The 16,154-nt window shown below is 48.1% G+C and overlaps 1 protein-coding gene across 1 annotated transcript; it reads right to left on the reverse strand.

Annotated features, from left to right (window-relative positions):
• Positions 1-1,801: 1,801 nt before the first annotated feature.
• SYNPO2L (synaptopodin 2 like) lies at positions 1,802-10,207 on the reverse strand. The gene is made up of 4 exons (XM_047825286.1): positions 10,103-10,207; positions 8,778-8,929; positions 7,796-8,310; positions 1,802-4,556 (listed from the first exon to the last, which is right to left on the reverse strand). Exons 1-4 carry the CDS (start codon positions 10,205-10,207, stop codon positions 2,407-2,409), a joined length of 2,922 nt encoding a protein of 973 aa, XP_047681242.1. The 3' UTR covers positions 1,802-2,406.
• Between the last annotated feature and the right edge of the window lie 5,947 nt (positions 10,208-16,154).

The raw sequence follows: 16,154 nt of genomic DNA on the forward strand, positions 1-16,154 counted from the left end.
TCTCCATGCCTTCCCAACCCAAAGAAGCAATTAGAAGAAAAAACATGAATGGCAAACTTGTGATTTTGTCATCACCACCATCCTACTCTCAAAAACAAACAACAACAACAAAAAAAACCCCAAAATTTTTGTCTGCTATGATTGAGTACCTAGAACTACTAGGTGGATGAAGACAAAATTCAACCTATGCTCACTGGGCCCTTCCTTTGGAATTCTAAGACTGTACTTGGGAGCATCAGGGTTCTGGGCCTGGTTATTTGCACAAATATGCCCCCTGCTGGAGTAATGGCACTTACCTTCTCAGAAGTCCTTAATTTCTAGCCTACCTCTAGTGCCTTCTCTTATATATGAAACTCAATCCACACTGATCCACCCTCTCTTCTTCCTTCTCCCATCCCATCTTCACCTCCAGGCATTGCTTTCCCATGGAAATATCATCGTTTCCTCCAGAGAGGTAGGACATGATGGCAAAAGCTCGGAGGGACTTTCCACTCCTCTTGGTTCTGAAATTGTGGCCTTGATTGGGAAGTATGGAGCAGGAGATGGAAAAGGGGAGTATCTGGATGGAGAATGCAGGCAGTGAGAACCAAGGGGAATGGTGGAGGTGGCTAAATTGGAGTGGGACAGAACTGGTTAAAGAAGAGCAAAAGACTAGGGGGTGAAGGGTAAAGGATGAAAAATAGGGCAGGAATGGAGAAAGAGATCAGGAATCAGGAGATCAGGGTTAGAAAGGATGGAAGAGAATTAGGATTTAAGAATAAAACTAGAAGAGATGACAGCAACAGAAGATTTGGAGCTTAAGTTTATTCTTGTGCACAAACCAAAGTACTGTGACTCACACCCAATATGCAAAGGAAGCGATCAATCCAGATCAAGCAGCAAACGTGATTGACTGGTGGTGGTCATGGTGAAAAGGGAGTCCATACCCATCTAGGATCAGAGATCAGGACCAGAAGCTGGAAAGGAACAAAAGCTAGGGTTCGGGGGATGGGGTAGGACTGAAAAGAGGTTTTGGCTCTGGGTATTTCCTTGCCCTTTCCCAGGTCATCATGACAAGTTGCAGAAGGCAGAAGGCCAGACTCAAAGGAAGTAGCACAGACACCACGTATTCCTCCAACACTCAGTACACACTCTCACATCCCCCTACCATCATCCATCTTCATTCTGACAAACGCATTCTTCTCTCTCAAATTTTTCCCCAATCCCCCTCTTGTACACAGTGAGTTTCTTGAAACCCACCTCTACTGTCTCTCTTTCCCTCCCCATGCTCCTCTCTGTGGCTCAATTAATTTCATTCATTCTGCTCTGCTCCTGGTTTCTATGTCACTTCTCACACCATGGCACTTTTCTCCCTCCTTTCTGTCTTAGGTGCATGAGGCAATGAAGCCAATGATTTTTTTTCATTCTCAGAAGAAATTCTTTGTCTTTCTTTTCCACTTCCTGGATCCTTATAGCTTAGCATGGGTCTCTTAAGTTGCTCTTAAATCCTGGTGAATAGAATTCGTTTTTTTTTTTTTCAAGTTTTTTATGTGGGGCTCAAACTCATGTGGGGCTCAAACTCATGACTCTGAGATCAAGAGTTGCTTGCTACTCCAACTGAGCCAGCCAGGCACCCCCTGATGAATAGAATTCTTAATTCTATTCCTGGTCTAGCTGGTATAACTCAGCCCTTACAAACTGCTCTGGCCCTTCAAGTCTTCTCATAATCTGTGAGTTTCACAAGATGCTGTACCCCCGCTACAGACACTGATCTTTGAGTCCAGCCCATCTTTCTCCCCACTATCTGGCTATCTGACCATTCTTTCATCAATACAGGGGGAAGACCCAGATTTGGTCTTTATTTAGACCTCTCCTCTTACTCTTGCCTCAGACATAAGAACACATCTGTGCTCACACACATTTGCACATACACAAATGTACACATACATGCCTAGATATATGCCAGCCAAGCTTGGAAAATGAGAGGGAGGAGTAGAGAGTGATTTAGTGCAGGGATCAATTTAGTCCTTTTGAAGCCTGCCTGATGGTAAGCTTGCTTAAGGTCTCACTGGTAACTTCTCTGTGTGCTTCTCATTGAATGTTAAAATGAGGCTCACAGAGAAAAGCACAAATGTAGAGAAAGAGAGACCAGTGGAGGAGTGTGGGTCGAGAGACTGAGATAAAGACAAAGACCCACAAAAGGAGCTACAGAGACAAAGGGAAGCACAGATAACAAAGCAGAGATAGTAGGCTGGAAAGTAGCAGGGAGGTTGGGAGCCAGGAGGATGGGACACCAACTCCAAAACTATCTCTGGCAGGAGGGAATTTAGCCTCCGGATGCCTGAGAGAGGGCATGGGATAGGTTGGAGAAGCAACTTTATGAACAGGATGTTCCACCTCTCCTTGGTCCTGGGAGCTGTACCCCACTCAGTGGTGGCCTGCCCCTGGCCTCCACACATGAGCCTGCAATCCAGTTCTGGTGGCTGAGAACCGAGGCCTGGCTACCTGGAAGCCACAGGAGCTAGGGGAAGTTCCAAGACCCCTGGGAGACTCTGGAGGAGGGCCTGGGCTAAGAACAGGGGCTGAGGCCAGCTCTGACCTCCAGATGGGCTCATCCAATGTAGTGGCTGCTCGTGGGGCAAGAACAGTGGGGGCCAGGAGTTCTGCAGTGGGCTGGGGTGCTGGAGTGGAAAATCGGCGGATCTCCTGGACTCGGGCAGTTTTGGGGGGCCCTGAAGAGGTGGGGCCAGGAGTCTGGGGAACCTCATCAAAACAGAACATGGCAGTTTTAAGTTGGTAGGGCTGGTGCCGCATGAAATCCAGAGCCTTGATACCCTGCTTAGGGGTTGCCCGAGGACCCTGGGATTGGGCCTTATTAGGGAGAGTTCGAGCACCCTGGGGGAAAAAGGGTGATAGCAGTGGGTTGTAAGCAATAGGAGGTGGGGCACGGATGTTGGGTGAATATTTCCAGGAAGAGGGCAGTGATGGTGTAGGGGAAGGGCTTCTGGGCCTAGGGCCAGGGCCAAAGCCAGGACTAGGTGTAGCTTCTACCACATACCTGTCTGCTCGGCTCTGCCGCTTGGCAAACAGCTCCCCACCCCTGCCCTGAAGCCTTGCTGGTTCAGGGATTCCAGCCGAATGGGCTGACCCATTCACTAGCCCATCAAGGAACCCACGAGAAGGGGGCTTAGGAGCCACTGGGGGTGGAGTCTTAGGAGTCATTGGGGGCGGTGTCTTGGGAGCCATTGGAGGAGCGGTTTTAGGCGTCACGTGAGACAGAGCCTTGTAACTCCTGCCCCCTGGTGGCTGCATGAAATTGCAGGCTTCAGCTCCAAGGCTCAGAGCATCTTCCTCTGGACCAGATTCCGCTCCCCCGGCTCGGGGTTTTTCATCCAGGTTCTGCACCAACGACAAGAGCTCGGGGTTGGGCGAGTTCTTCGTCTCCTCGTTTCCCGACCGGAACATCTGCTTCCGGGTCCCCCGTCGCCGGGCCTCCTGGAGGATGCCAGTGCGGGCAGCTGGCACGGAAATGCGCTGCTCCCGAGCGCTGGGTGGCTCAGGCGCCCCGGGGCCTGGGGCAGGAGCCTCTGGACGCGCAGCTGGTCTCAGAGGTCCCGATAGGAAGATAGAAGCGGTGGAGGTCATGGCAGCGGCACTAGGGGGAGCGGGGGGTTCCGAGGCTCCGCCTGGCGTTACGGGACGGTTGGGGGCTGGGATGTACAGGGAACTTGTAGCTGTCACGGGGCCTGAGGTGCGTGGAGTGCTGGGGGAACCGGAGGCCGGCACGTGGCTGGGCAGAGGGGTGGGCCCCTGAGAGGACAGGAAGGGCGGTGCGACGGGGCTGAGACCTCCCAGGCTTTCATTCGCCCTCTTGGGGGCTAGGGGTCGAAAAATAACCGAGGTGGTACCTGGCCGCTGCCCTTGTAAGCCTGGAGTAAAGGGCCTAGCTGACCGGTTAAAGATGTTTGGAGCCGGGGTTGGAGCTCCACTGCCTGGGAAGAAAGGGGTGGGGCTGACTACAGGGGCTGGGGAAGGACTGGATGCGAGTATAGCTGCTTCCGGAGGAGCACTCTGGGCCCGAGGTGGTGATTGCAGGCCCTGCCCATTGAGCACGGCTGCTGGACCATCCCGTGCCAGCTCCTGGGTGCTGGAGGCTGTGCGCTGGCGCTGCTGTTCAAAGAGCTGGACCCCTCTGCCGGAGGCCTCACTCAGCTGCCCTCCCAGCCCCTGGCCCTGGCCCTCTCCTGCAGCTGAGCCTGGCCTGGCCAGCTCCATGTCCAGATAGGGGCTGTCCCAGTCGCACTGGTTGGTGAGGCTGCGGGCGTCGGAGAAGGCCTCTTCGTCCAGCTCCGACTCGCTGGTTGGAGGAACCCCGTCTTCTTCCTCAGCACCTGTCCCAGCCGCAGCCCCGAAGCTCACTAGGGTGTACTTCTTGGCTCTCTGCCGTCGTTTCTTAAACATAAGCACCCCCTTGGAGTGGGGGTTGGGGGCTGCAGTTAGAAGGGATGCGATCGTGCGGCATTTGGTCTTAGCCTCCTTCACACTCTTCTCTTGGAGGCTCTCTGCCCGTTGCAGTTCTGAGGAAGCCAGGAGGGAAAATGGTCAGTGAACGTCTTCTAGTCCTATTCCCCACACCCCAGCCAGTTTCCTCAGCCCTCCCACCTACTCTCTTTTCACTGGCCTGATCTACAATGTCTTTTGCCTGTGGCAAAGTCCTCTGACTTGGGGCAGAGTGGTAGGTGAAAGGTGAAACCAAGGACAGTTGAAGGGAAGGCAGATTCTGGTTGGCTGTCCTCACACCGCTCTGACCACATCTCTCCTTCTATCCTCTCTCCCCTCTACTCTGCTTCTATTTTCCTGGAGATGAGCTCTTACCCACCCCCCACACATTCTTCCCCTGCCTCCCACCGTTCCTGGCTGGCAATGGAGGTGAGGGACAGTCACTTCCCATGCCAGCCAGGGAGATGAGGCAGGTCCCAGGAAGAGACAAAATGAGAAGGGACACTTTCCTTCTACTACAGAGACCATGTTAGGGGGCTTCTCAGAAACTTAGGGACTTATCTCCTCTTCTTACCCCTACCCCTATGGTAGGGACACAAAGGACCCTTAGGAACAAGGATCTTCATTCACATTTCCACCTCCATTATGTAGTCCACATCATACACATTCATAGAAATAACCACCACACATTTCAGCAAGCATGTGGGTCTAGTGAAGGCCAACTATGGGCATATTTTCTCATATGTACTCTTCTCTCTCATTCGTATATACCCCAGCTTATGTATACCCTAGTTCACATAAACATATGTAAATACACATGAACCCACACAAAAGCACAGTCACTCAAATACATTCACACACATGCATATTCCTTCTTCACGGAGCTCCCCCTGCAGAGACCCTGTTACTAGTAGTTTGGACAAAATTTTAGAGCTGATATTGGCCTTCCAACCACCAGGGCACTATTCTGTGCCTCACACCCCTGATACTCACAGCCAGGGATAGCCTCACATCTGAGATGCAGGAAAAGCCAGAGTGCTGCTCACCAAGGCAACCCTCCAAATCTTTAGGATACCTCGAGGTCATCAGGTAAATATGTCCTCCCCCCACCACTACCACCCAACTGTGGTGGGAGTGGGGTGGGCTTCTTTGGGGGTCAGCCTTGTAGGTAGAGAGCTCAGGCAGTCACTAAGAGGCAGGCACACAAGGACTATGTACTAAGGGCAACCTGGGCAGGGCTTCCTATGCCATGTGGGGCCCAGGAGGTGGGGCCAGGAAATGGGAGAGGATGCCCTGCTGCTACGACCCTGCCTTGGACACAGATACACTCTGATCCATGATCCCCAGTTCCTCCTGAAAAATTCTTGAAATTCCATCCGCTTTCCACTCAAGATACCAAGCTCCTTTCTAATTAGGGCTTTCATTCCACCCATCCCAACGTTTATACCACAGAATAGCACTGTGCATGAGAGATAGGCACTGGAACCAGAGTTCAGTTCAGGTTTTTGGTTCTTGGGAGAGTTACTTCATTTCACTGAAGTTCAGTTTCCTCATCTGTAAATGAGCATGATAATGGCTATCTCATAGGATTGCTATGAGGATTAAGTGAGATAGTGTAGGTAAATTTAGCATTTAATGGCAGCCCTAAGGCCCACTGTGAGTAACCATTACTATTAAAGCCTTCTTGACACCAGCTACACATATATACAGACACTTTCGTGGTCACGCATATATCCTCCCATGGACTCCCATATACATGCCTTCATGTATTTATAGATTACTCATACTTCTTTCTTTCACACACATTCCCTCCCCATGAGTTTTCTAAAGCTCATGTGGTCACAAACCCCTTTGACATGTAGCCATAGCATCAGCCCATTCTGATAAAGGGGCAGTGAAACTCTCCTGAGAAGAGAAGAAAGAAGTCAAAAAGGAGGAAGGAATAAGGAATAAGACCTTTCCCAAAGACACCCCTTCCTAAGCTGTTGATGTATTATTCCCTTCCAGTCTAGATCCCAGAACTCTCTTGGCTATGGGAGGGTAGTACCTGCGTAGAATGGGTCCTGGAGCTCAGGAGTTGGGTCTGGGGCTTTGTTGTAGCTGGCTTGGCTGAAGGGCTCTTGGCTGATGGGCTCAAAGTTCTCCATGCTGAGAAATGCAGTGTTGGCTGGAGCAGGACCAGCTTGAGCCACCCCCCACGCCTTTTAAAGCCCCTTTGTCTTGTCCCTAGAGCTGGCAGCTGAATGAGGTCACTGTGCTATTTTTTGAGCCTGGCCCCCTTCCTCCCTTCTCTCTGCTGCCCCACAAGCCCCGGTGTGATGGACATGGACACCTGCCTACCCTTCCCCCAACCCCACCCCACTGGACAATGAGGTCTGCTTGGCTAAAAATATCTTGAGCCACTAACTGCAGTCTAACCCAGCATGATAGGAAGGGAGGGGTGCTAAAATGAGAATTGGGGATAAGCATGGGATCCTGGGCATGCATCTGGAATTTCTTTGTGGGATATTGGACATTCTCAGGGATGTCAGTCTCTATTTTATCATTGTCCTTAGCCTCTGTCCCAGACTTAGGCACACAAAGTTCTATGGACCAGGAATCAGAACGGTAGAGGGAAGAAATGAGAGATGAGAACTAGAGGGGTAATCCTAGATTTTCAAGGTGACAACAAAGGTCTCTGGGGTAGAGGCACGAGACAGGGAAAAAGCTCACCCTTAGACCTTGTTCTGTAGCTCACATCAAAAATAGCCAAGAGCTTGAGATAAGTGGAACAGGCTTTTTCTGCCCAGGCCCACATTCTTGCCTGAGATAAGGAGTCGAAGATCCCTCCCTCTGCCACTTCCTAGGGATCTCATGACTATCCCATAGTCTCCCAGTCCCAGGAATCCTAACTGAATTTACAAATGTCAAAGGTGGCTCTGATGTTATGCCTGGAGTTAACACTGAAAAGCTCCTGCCCTGCTTCCAGATACTCCCCTGCATCATGTCTTCACTCTGCCCTCACCCTGTCTGTCTGACACTTAGCAAAATCATAGCAACAACAACAAGCAAACCCTTTGTTGATTTCATGTCCCTTTCCAGCTTCCCTACTTTGTTCCTGGGTTGGGTTGAACCACCTGCACCTTTTGCCGCACTGGTTCGAACAGTAAAAATAATGGGGACTGTGAGAATAATTATTTTTCCCTCCTACTCATCACTCTTCTCCACTTGTCCCCAAGCCTATATCCAAAAGAAGCATAAAGCATGGTTATGGAGGGGTAGATTTAGGGTTCAGATTGAAGGATTCTGGCTAGGGAAAAAGGGTTCAGGCACTCACTGGCTTGCTTGGCCTTCTGGGTGTAGGTGGTAGTGAGGTCTTCTGCCACTGGGTGGGGAACAGGCCCCACCATAGGGATAAGATGAGGGCCAGGCCTGAGGGGGCCGTGGGGCAACAGCAGGGCCTCAGCTGGGGGTGGCTGAAGGGCTGCCCCATCCTCCCAAGATGGGGAGCTCACACGGCTGTCACCATGACTGGGAGGGCCAGCTACGGCAGGCGCTGGCTCTGCAGGGCTGTCAGATAGGTAGACCTCATCAGGTAGGGCTCCTGGAGGGGAGGGCCTTGTGGGGCCTCTGCGGCGGGGTCGGCGGGGTTTCTCCTGGGTGGCAGGTCCATCAGCATCACTGTCTGTCTCTCCGTAGTAAGCCTCACTGTCAGGGGGTGAGAGGAGGCTCCCAGGTTGAAGAGGCTGGGGAACTGGAGCGCCAGGAGGCTCAGGACTCAGTGGAGATAAGGGTGACAACACTTGAAGCTCACCAGGGGATGGAGACCGCACAGGCCCCTCATCCTCTACCCTGGATGGAAAGATGACAGTACTTAAGAAATGGGCTGGATGACTGACAGCTAGCGAGATCTAGAGGGGATGGGAGAAGGAAGGAAAGGAGGAGAGAGGTGACTGGTCTATAGGTTGAACGAGTGGGCTGGGAAGAGTGGGGATATGAAGACAAACTGGGAGGCATATGTGCTTGAAGGGCTTTAAGTGGACAGGGGCTTAGAGGGAGATGTGATGGCGAGGAGACAGGCAAGGGGTTGAAGTAGGCCTACACACTCAAATACCTGCTTGACACCCCCATCCCTTAATTGCAGATACACTGAAGCCCTCTGGGAGGCATATACAAACATTTATACTCCAGCCCAGACTTACAAGAAGTGGGTACTTAATAGTAGCTGAAGCCAGGGCAGTGAGACACAGAGCTGGGATAGACATTGGAAACCCTGGACTAGGGGGATGAGGGTGGGCTGAGGTGAGAGGGTTTCATACCGCCGCACAGTGAGGACAAGCTGATTCCCTGAGGCATCAATGAGGCTCATGGCACTGGCATGAGAGAGGCTGGTACAGGAGACCCCATTGATGGCCAAAAGCTGGTCCCTCTCTCGGAGTCCCGCTCTGCCAGCCTGGCTCCGTCTTCGGATCTGAGAAGGTGTTGGGAGGAGAGATAGCAGATGAGGGAGGGCTCCAAGTGGGAATAGAATGAAAGGAATCAGGATAGGAAGGACCTATGTGTGGAGGGGATATATTTTGCAGGGTAAGACATGGGAGGGGTATGGAGCTACAGTTGAGGGAGCCTATCAAGAGGGAAGAAGGTGCAGACTGGAGGGAGTAATACATCATATTACTCCATCAAAGAGGCTGGGGGCAAACTACAGAGGGGAGGTACTGGGAATGGCAGTTGTATCACCTGAAGATTTCCCTCCAAGGGCAATATCTTTACTAGCCAGTAGTTCTCTTCTAGGCCTTGGAATCTCAGGGGCCATTACCTACACGGTCAAGATTTTAGAACAGTGTTCCAGATTGGAGGGAGTCCAGCAGATTCTGGGAGACTGTGGTTGTGTATATGTGTGCCATGCGTGCACACACATGTACATATGTGAAAGTAATAATACTAGTAATAATGGCTATCATTTATTGAGTGCTTACTAAATGTTAGGTATGGTGCCAAGCACTCCACATGTGTTATTGCATTTAATCCTTAGAATGAAGTAGGTACCGTTATTACCCACATTTTATGGTTGAGAAAACTAAGCCTGTGAGGTGAAACCAAACAGATAACAGCTTCATCTGACAGGCCAGATCATGCCATAATCCTCCTAGCACCTAAAAAGTCTTGCATAGGGAGAGAAAGGGTCTGGTGAAGGGAAAGAGGGGCAGTGAGGGCCTGGGCAGGGCAGGGTAGGGCAGGGCAGGGTAGGGTAGGGCTGGGTAAGACAGCCTCAGCTCGTCACATATCAATTTAAAGAAAAATTAGAACCTTCCCTATATTCCTGGAATTTGGAGTAGAGGCACAGACTCAGGAGAGCAAAGACTGGATGGTCAGAACAGGACCTCTGCTACTATGGTGCCTCAGGAACTTTCTTTTTTTCTGCTCCCAGCAACCAGGAATTCTTTTCTAGTAGCCCCCTACAAGAAGCTTGTGCTCAGACACTACGCCTCCCACCAGATGAGCATGCTTCCCTGCCCACCTGCCCACCCCCACTCCTCTTCTTCACAGCCTCCCACTTCTCCCCTAAAGGCCACCACATGACTCTTCCCACATTCCCCTGGGTTCCCCTTTCCCTGAAACCTCAATAATAGGGGCTCTCCCTTACCTTGGACACCTGTAAAGGTTTCCTCTGCTCGGCCCCCCCCTGAAGTCGGAAGCCCCAGGGGGCTCCCCCTGACAATGTGACCAGCACCTCCTCCTCAGCACCCATCGCTCAGCTTGGCCTATGGCCCTCGGAGTTTGGACAGTGTCCCAGGGAGAGAAGTCGAGGCGCTGGTACCCCGTCCGGCCTGTCTGTATGGCTGTCCTGCTCCTGCTGCCCCAGGCCTTCCCCCCCACACCACACACCACAGGCAGGCAACTTGGCCCTGGGATCGGTACAGTCCAGCACACGTGTCCTGTCAATCGGAGCTGTGCTCAAAATAGTTGCCGGCTGTACTCCTGTCCCTCCCCCAGCTGTATTACTCCCAAAGCTAATTATAGTCAAAACTTATGCCTTCACCTTTCCCCAGTTCTCCTGCATGAGCCTTTTACTCAGGACTCAGAGTACTAGCTCTAACTAATACATACACTTTCAGGGACTGTGCCTTCCCTAATAGGATCACGGACTAATCCCAACTGCTTTCCTCCAAAGCTCATTTTCAAGTGGCAGCAGCAGCATGGGCTTCAGTTCCATGGCGAGAAATGGCTGGGCTTGTTCCACAATTTCACAAGATCCCCAGAAGAGCGCCTCCTTCATCTTGCTGTATGAATTTACCTGTTAATCAAAATGGAGATCCATATCCCGTTGCAGTGCTGAGGGCAATGTAGCTTTTTAAAACTAAAACTCGGGGCGCCTGGGTGGCGCAGTCGGTTAAGCGTCCGACTTCAGCCAGGTCATGATCTCGCGGTCTGTGAGTTCGAGCCCCGCGTCGGGCTCTGGGCTGATGGCTCAGAGCCTGGAGCCTGTTTCTGATTCTGTGTCTCCCTCTCTCTCTGCCCCTCCCCCGTTCATGCTCTGTCTCTCTCTGTCCCAAAAATAAATAAACGTTGAAAAAAAAAATTTAAAACTAAAACTACTGGTTTCCTAAAATAACAGGCAGCATATAGGATTAGATGATTGTATAATGAAATAATCTATTAACGTATATATATATATAATGATTCCCAGGCCTCAGCTTTAGGAATTCAGATTTTATTGGTCTGGTACCTAATATTGTCATTTTATTTTTTTCCCCACTTTCAGCAACGGTTGCAATTGTCCATTTTGTGATTCCCTGTTCATTTAGCCCCTGATTTTCGGGACTTGCCAAAACTTAGAAGTAACTGTCTTGTCTAGTGTAAGCCAAAATACACTTAAAAATTTTTTTTTAATGTTTATTTTTGACAGAGAGAGAGAGAAAGAGAGAGAGACAGAGCATGAGTGGGGGAGGGGCAGAGAGAGGGAGACACAGAATCCGAAGCAGGCTCCAGGATCTGAGCTGTCAGCACAGAGTCTGATGCGGGGCTCGAACCTACCGACCATGAGATCATGACCTGAGCGAAGTCAGACGCTCAACCGACGGAGCCACCCAGGCGCCCCTAAATATACTGTTTAAATAAACAATCAGGCAAGAATGTTTAGACAGCAAGAGTTTTACAGAACAAAATACAATCCTTATGCCATACCTTTATTTTGTGTAAACCAGTACTACAAAATACTAAGATGGTCTAATAATGGGTTCTGAATGCTCTATGTCTATGCTTTTCCATTTCTTTTCTTTTCTTTTCTTCTTTTCTTTTCTTTTCTTTTCTTCCCTCTCTCCTTCCCTCTCTTTCTTTCTTCTTTTTTTCCTTTGGTGTAGCCAAGCAGATCCAGACTCTGACTAATGTCTGGGAGGCAGACACAGAGGCTTTGCCAACCTTCCTACTCCAGGCTCATGCTTCCGGGGTATCTCGTTCTTTATATAATCCCTCTTGGGGAGGAACGATTGTCAGTGTAATACTGAGTCATAACTCCAATGCCTCACTCAGGGCAGGCTCTCTATTATTTCATAGCAATGTTAAACAGGTATACTTTGGGAACACAATTTAAAAAATTTTTTTAATGTTTATTTATTTTTGAGAGAGAGAGACAGAGTGTGAGCGGGGGAGGGTCAGAGAGAGACGGAGATACAGAATCCAAAGCAGGCTCCAGGCTCCGAGCTGTCAGCACAGAACCTGACACGGGGACGTAAGTCACAAAGCACAATATCACGACCTAACCCGAAGTCGGCTGCCCAACTGACTGAGCCACTCAGGTACCCCTGGGGACACTTTTTTTTTTTTTTTTACAGCATCTTTGCAAGGATACATGTTCCATTTTTGCAATATTATTAAATATATCTTGGGCCTGAAAGAATCTTATTGGCATTTTTATTGGTATTGTGAACTTTACAGATTAACATAGGGAGAATTGACATATTTTTGATGGTAGGTTTTGCTACCCACTGGAATATTAGTTCCTAACTGTCAAGGATTTCTCTGTTGTGTTCAGTTTTGTATCTCCAAAACCTGGAACAATGCCTGGCATATAGTAAGTGCTTGGTTTTTATTGAATGAATGAATGGAATGCCTTTAGACTTGTTTTGATCTTATATTCCTCAGAAGTGTTTTCAAGTTTCTTTGTATAAATTCTATACATTTTTCTCTCTTTTAAAAAATGTTTAATTTATTTTTTTGGTTTATTTTTATTCTAGTATAGTTAACATACAGTTTTATAATAATTTCAGGTGTACAATATAGTGATTCAGCAATTCTATACATTACTCAGTGCTCATCATTTCATCTATTTCACCTATTCCTCCACCCACCTCCCTTCTGACAACAATCATTTTGTTCTCTATATTTATTTTTGAGAGAGGGAGAGACAGAGCACAAGCAGGGGAGGGGGCAGAGAGCGAGGGGGAGACACAGAATCCGAAGCAGGCTCCAGGCTCTGAGCTGTCAGCACAGAGCCCGACACAGGGCTGAACTCACGAACCATGAGATCATGACCTGAGCCGAAGTCCAACGACGCTCAACCGACTGAGCCATCCAGGCGCCCCCAGTTTGTTCTCTATATTTAAGAGTCTGTGTTCTTGTTTGACTTTTTGTTCTGTTCATTTGCTTCTTTTTTTTTTTTTTTTAAGTTTTTATTTATTTATTTTGAAAAGAGCAGGGGAAGAGCAGAGAGAGTGAGGAAGACAATCCCAAGCAGGCTCTGTGCTATTAGTGCTGAGCCCATTGTGTGGCTCAGTCTCACAAACTGTGAGAGCATGACCTGAGCTGAAATCAAGAGTCGGACTCTGAACCCACTGAGCCACCCAGACGCCCCTGTTTCGCTTCTTAAATTCCACATATGAGATCATATGGTATTTGTCCTTCCCTGATTGACTTACTTCATTTAGCATTATACCCTCTAGATCCATCCATGTTGTTGCATCTAGTATTGCCATTTTATTTTTTATTTTACTTTTAATGTTTATTTATTTTTGAGAGAGAGAGCGTGCGAGTAGAGGAGGGGCAGAGAGAGAGGTGGACAGAGGATCCGAAATGGGCTCTGCACTGAGATTAGAGAGCCCAGTGTGCGACCCCAACTCACAAACTGTTGAGATCATGACCTGAGCTGAAGTTGGATGCTCAACCAACTGAGCCACCCGAGTGCCCCTAGTATTGCCATTTTAAAAAGCACCACAGATGATTCTTAATGTGCAGTGCTGGGCAACATAGAGGAATTCTAATTTCTGCCCATCTCCCCACTTCCTTCATATAGAATTAATCCTTCCTTCCTTTGGCAACCTATGTACCTTGTTCATATATTTTTTTAACTGCATTCCTCAGCCAATATTGTAGTTTGTTTATATGCCTGTCTTCCTCATAGACTGAGAAACTTGAAAGGACTATGTGCAACAGTCCGTCAACAGTCCAGAGAGCAATGCCTGATGTGAAGAGTGCTCAATGAATGTTGGCTAAATTAAATAACGTCTTACAGTGCACAGGTGGTCATGGAAAGATGGACAGATAGTGTGCATAAACATGCCAACACATGTTAATAATAAAATCTCTACTTATTTTTAGGTTCCCATCGTATGAATGTACTCTAAGAGATCTTTTTGTTATAAATCACAACATTATGGTGGTGTAAGAATAGTTATCAAAGGCTACAGAGTTTCCTGGAATAGCTGTTCTACTCATGTGCTAAATGCGGTTTGCCCTGGTGTATGATGTAGTCATAGAAAACACTGGGATTTAGTGTCCAAAATGGACTGGGAATCTTGTTTCACCATTTATTAGTTGTGTGATCTCAGGCAGATACTTGACCTCATCAGTAAAAAGAGTATCTAAAATATCCTTTCACTCACTATTCAAATACTCACACTTATTGAGTGCTAGCTACAAATCAGCCATTGTGCTATACCAGTGGCTTTCAATTAACCTTGAGTGCACATTAGAATCATCTGGAACACATTTTTTTTAAAGATTTTATGTTTTTTTTTTTTAATTTTTTTTTTTTCTTTTTCAACATTTATTTATTTTTGGGACAGAGAGATACACAGCACGAATGGGGGAGGGGCAGAGAGAGAGGGAGACACAGAATCGGAAACAGGCTCCAGGCTCTGAGCCATCAGCCCAGAGCCCGACGCGGGGCTCGAACTCACAGGCCGCGAGATCGTGACCTGGCTGAAGTCGGACGCTTAACCGACTGCGCCACCCAGGCGCCCTTAAAGATTTTATGTTTAAGTAATCTCTACACCCAATGTGGGGCTTGAACTTACAATCCCAAGATGAAGACTTGCATGCTTTACCAACTGAGCTAGCCAGGTGCCCCTCACCTGGAAAAAATTTAAAGCTACTGGTTCCCTAAAATAAGACAGTAGGATTAATGATTGTATAGCGAAATGACCTACATTTATTTATTTACTTATTTATTTATGATCTATATATAGTAATTCCCAGGCCTCAGCCTTAGGGATTATGATTTTATTGCTTTGACACCTAGTATTGACATTTTATTTAATAAAAAAAATTTTTTTTTAACGTTTATTTATTTTTGAGACAGAGAGAGACAGAGCATGAACGGGGGAGGGTCAGAGAGAGAGGGAGACACAGAATCTGAAACAGGCTCCAGGCTCTGAGCAGTCAGCACAGAGCCCGATGCGGGGCTCGAAATCACATACCCCAAGATCGTTATCTGAGCCAAAGTCGGACGCTCAACCGACTGAGCCACCCAGGCGCCTCAGTATTGACATTTTAAAAAGCACCAGATGATTCTAATGTGCAGCCAATTGAGAAACAAGAGTGGGGACACAGAAACCAGTATAATGCAACACATCAGCCTCTATCTTCAAGAAACCATGGATTTAGACTTTACCACATACTAGGAGTGCAACCTTTTTTTTTTTTTTTCAAGTTTAATTATTTTGAGAGAAAGAGAGAGAGCGTGAACAGGGGAGATGCAGAGAGAAAGAGAATGCCAAGTAGGCTCTGCACTGTCAGCACAGAGCCCCATGTGGGGCTCAAACTCACGAATCATGAGATCATGACCTGAGCCAAAATCAAGAGTCAGATGCTTAGCCAACTGAGACACCCTGGTGCCCCTGGGAGTGCAACTTTAAGCAAGACAGAAGATACCTCCTTTCCTATGTTGATATGACAGTTGGTGTCAGAGGATAAATTTTGTGAAAACACTTAGTAGAGAGCACAGCCTAAGAGAAGGTGCTCAACACATGTTAACAGAATTTGGCAAATGACTAATCTAGATTAGTAAGTCTCAATCTTCAGTGTGCTATGGAGTCATTTGGAGGGCCTATTAAGCCATGGCTCACTGGGTCTTACCTCCAAAATTTGATTCTGTATGTCTAAGGTGAGTCTGATATTTGTGTTTCTAACAGGTTTCCAGGTGATAGTGTTACTGTTGATCTCAGGATCACACTTGGAGAACCACTGACCTCAACTTCTGAGGACAAAAACAACCTTCCTGTTTATTAAAGCATGCTCAATGCCTAATATAGCTTCCAGCACAGACTAGAAGTGCATTTTTTTTCAATGAATGAACCACTCCCTGCTTCAGAATAGCTGTTATTTACTGTCAACAAGAGAGCAAGAACTTTTGTTCACTATGTAGTCCCAGAACCAAGAACATGGCTTAGTACACAGCAGTGCTCAAAAAAAAAAAAAAA

Source organism: Prionailurus viverrinus, chromosome D2 (genome assembly GCF_022837055.1).
Source record: "Prionailurus viverrinus isolate Anna chromosome D2, UM_Priviv_1.0, whole genome shotgun sequence".
Classification (NCBI taxonomy): domain Eukaryota; kingdom Metazoa; phylum Chordata; class Mammalia; order Carnivora; family Felidae; genus Prionailurus; species Prionailurus viverrinus.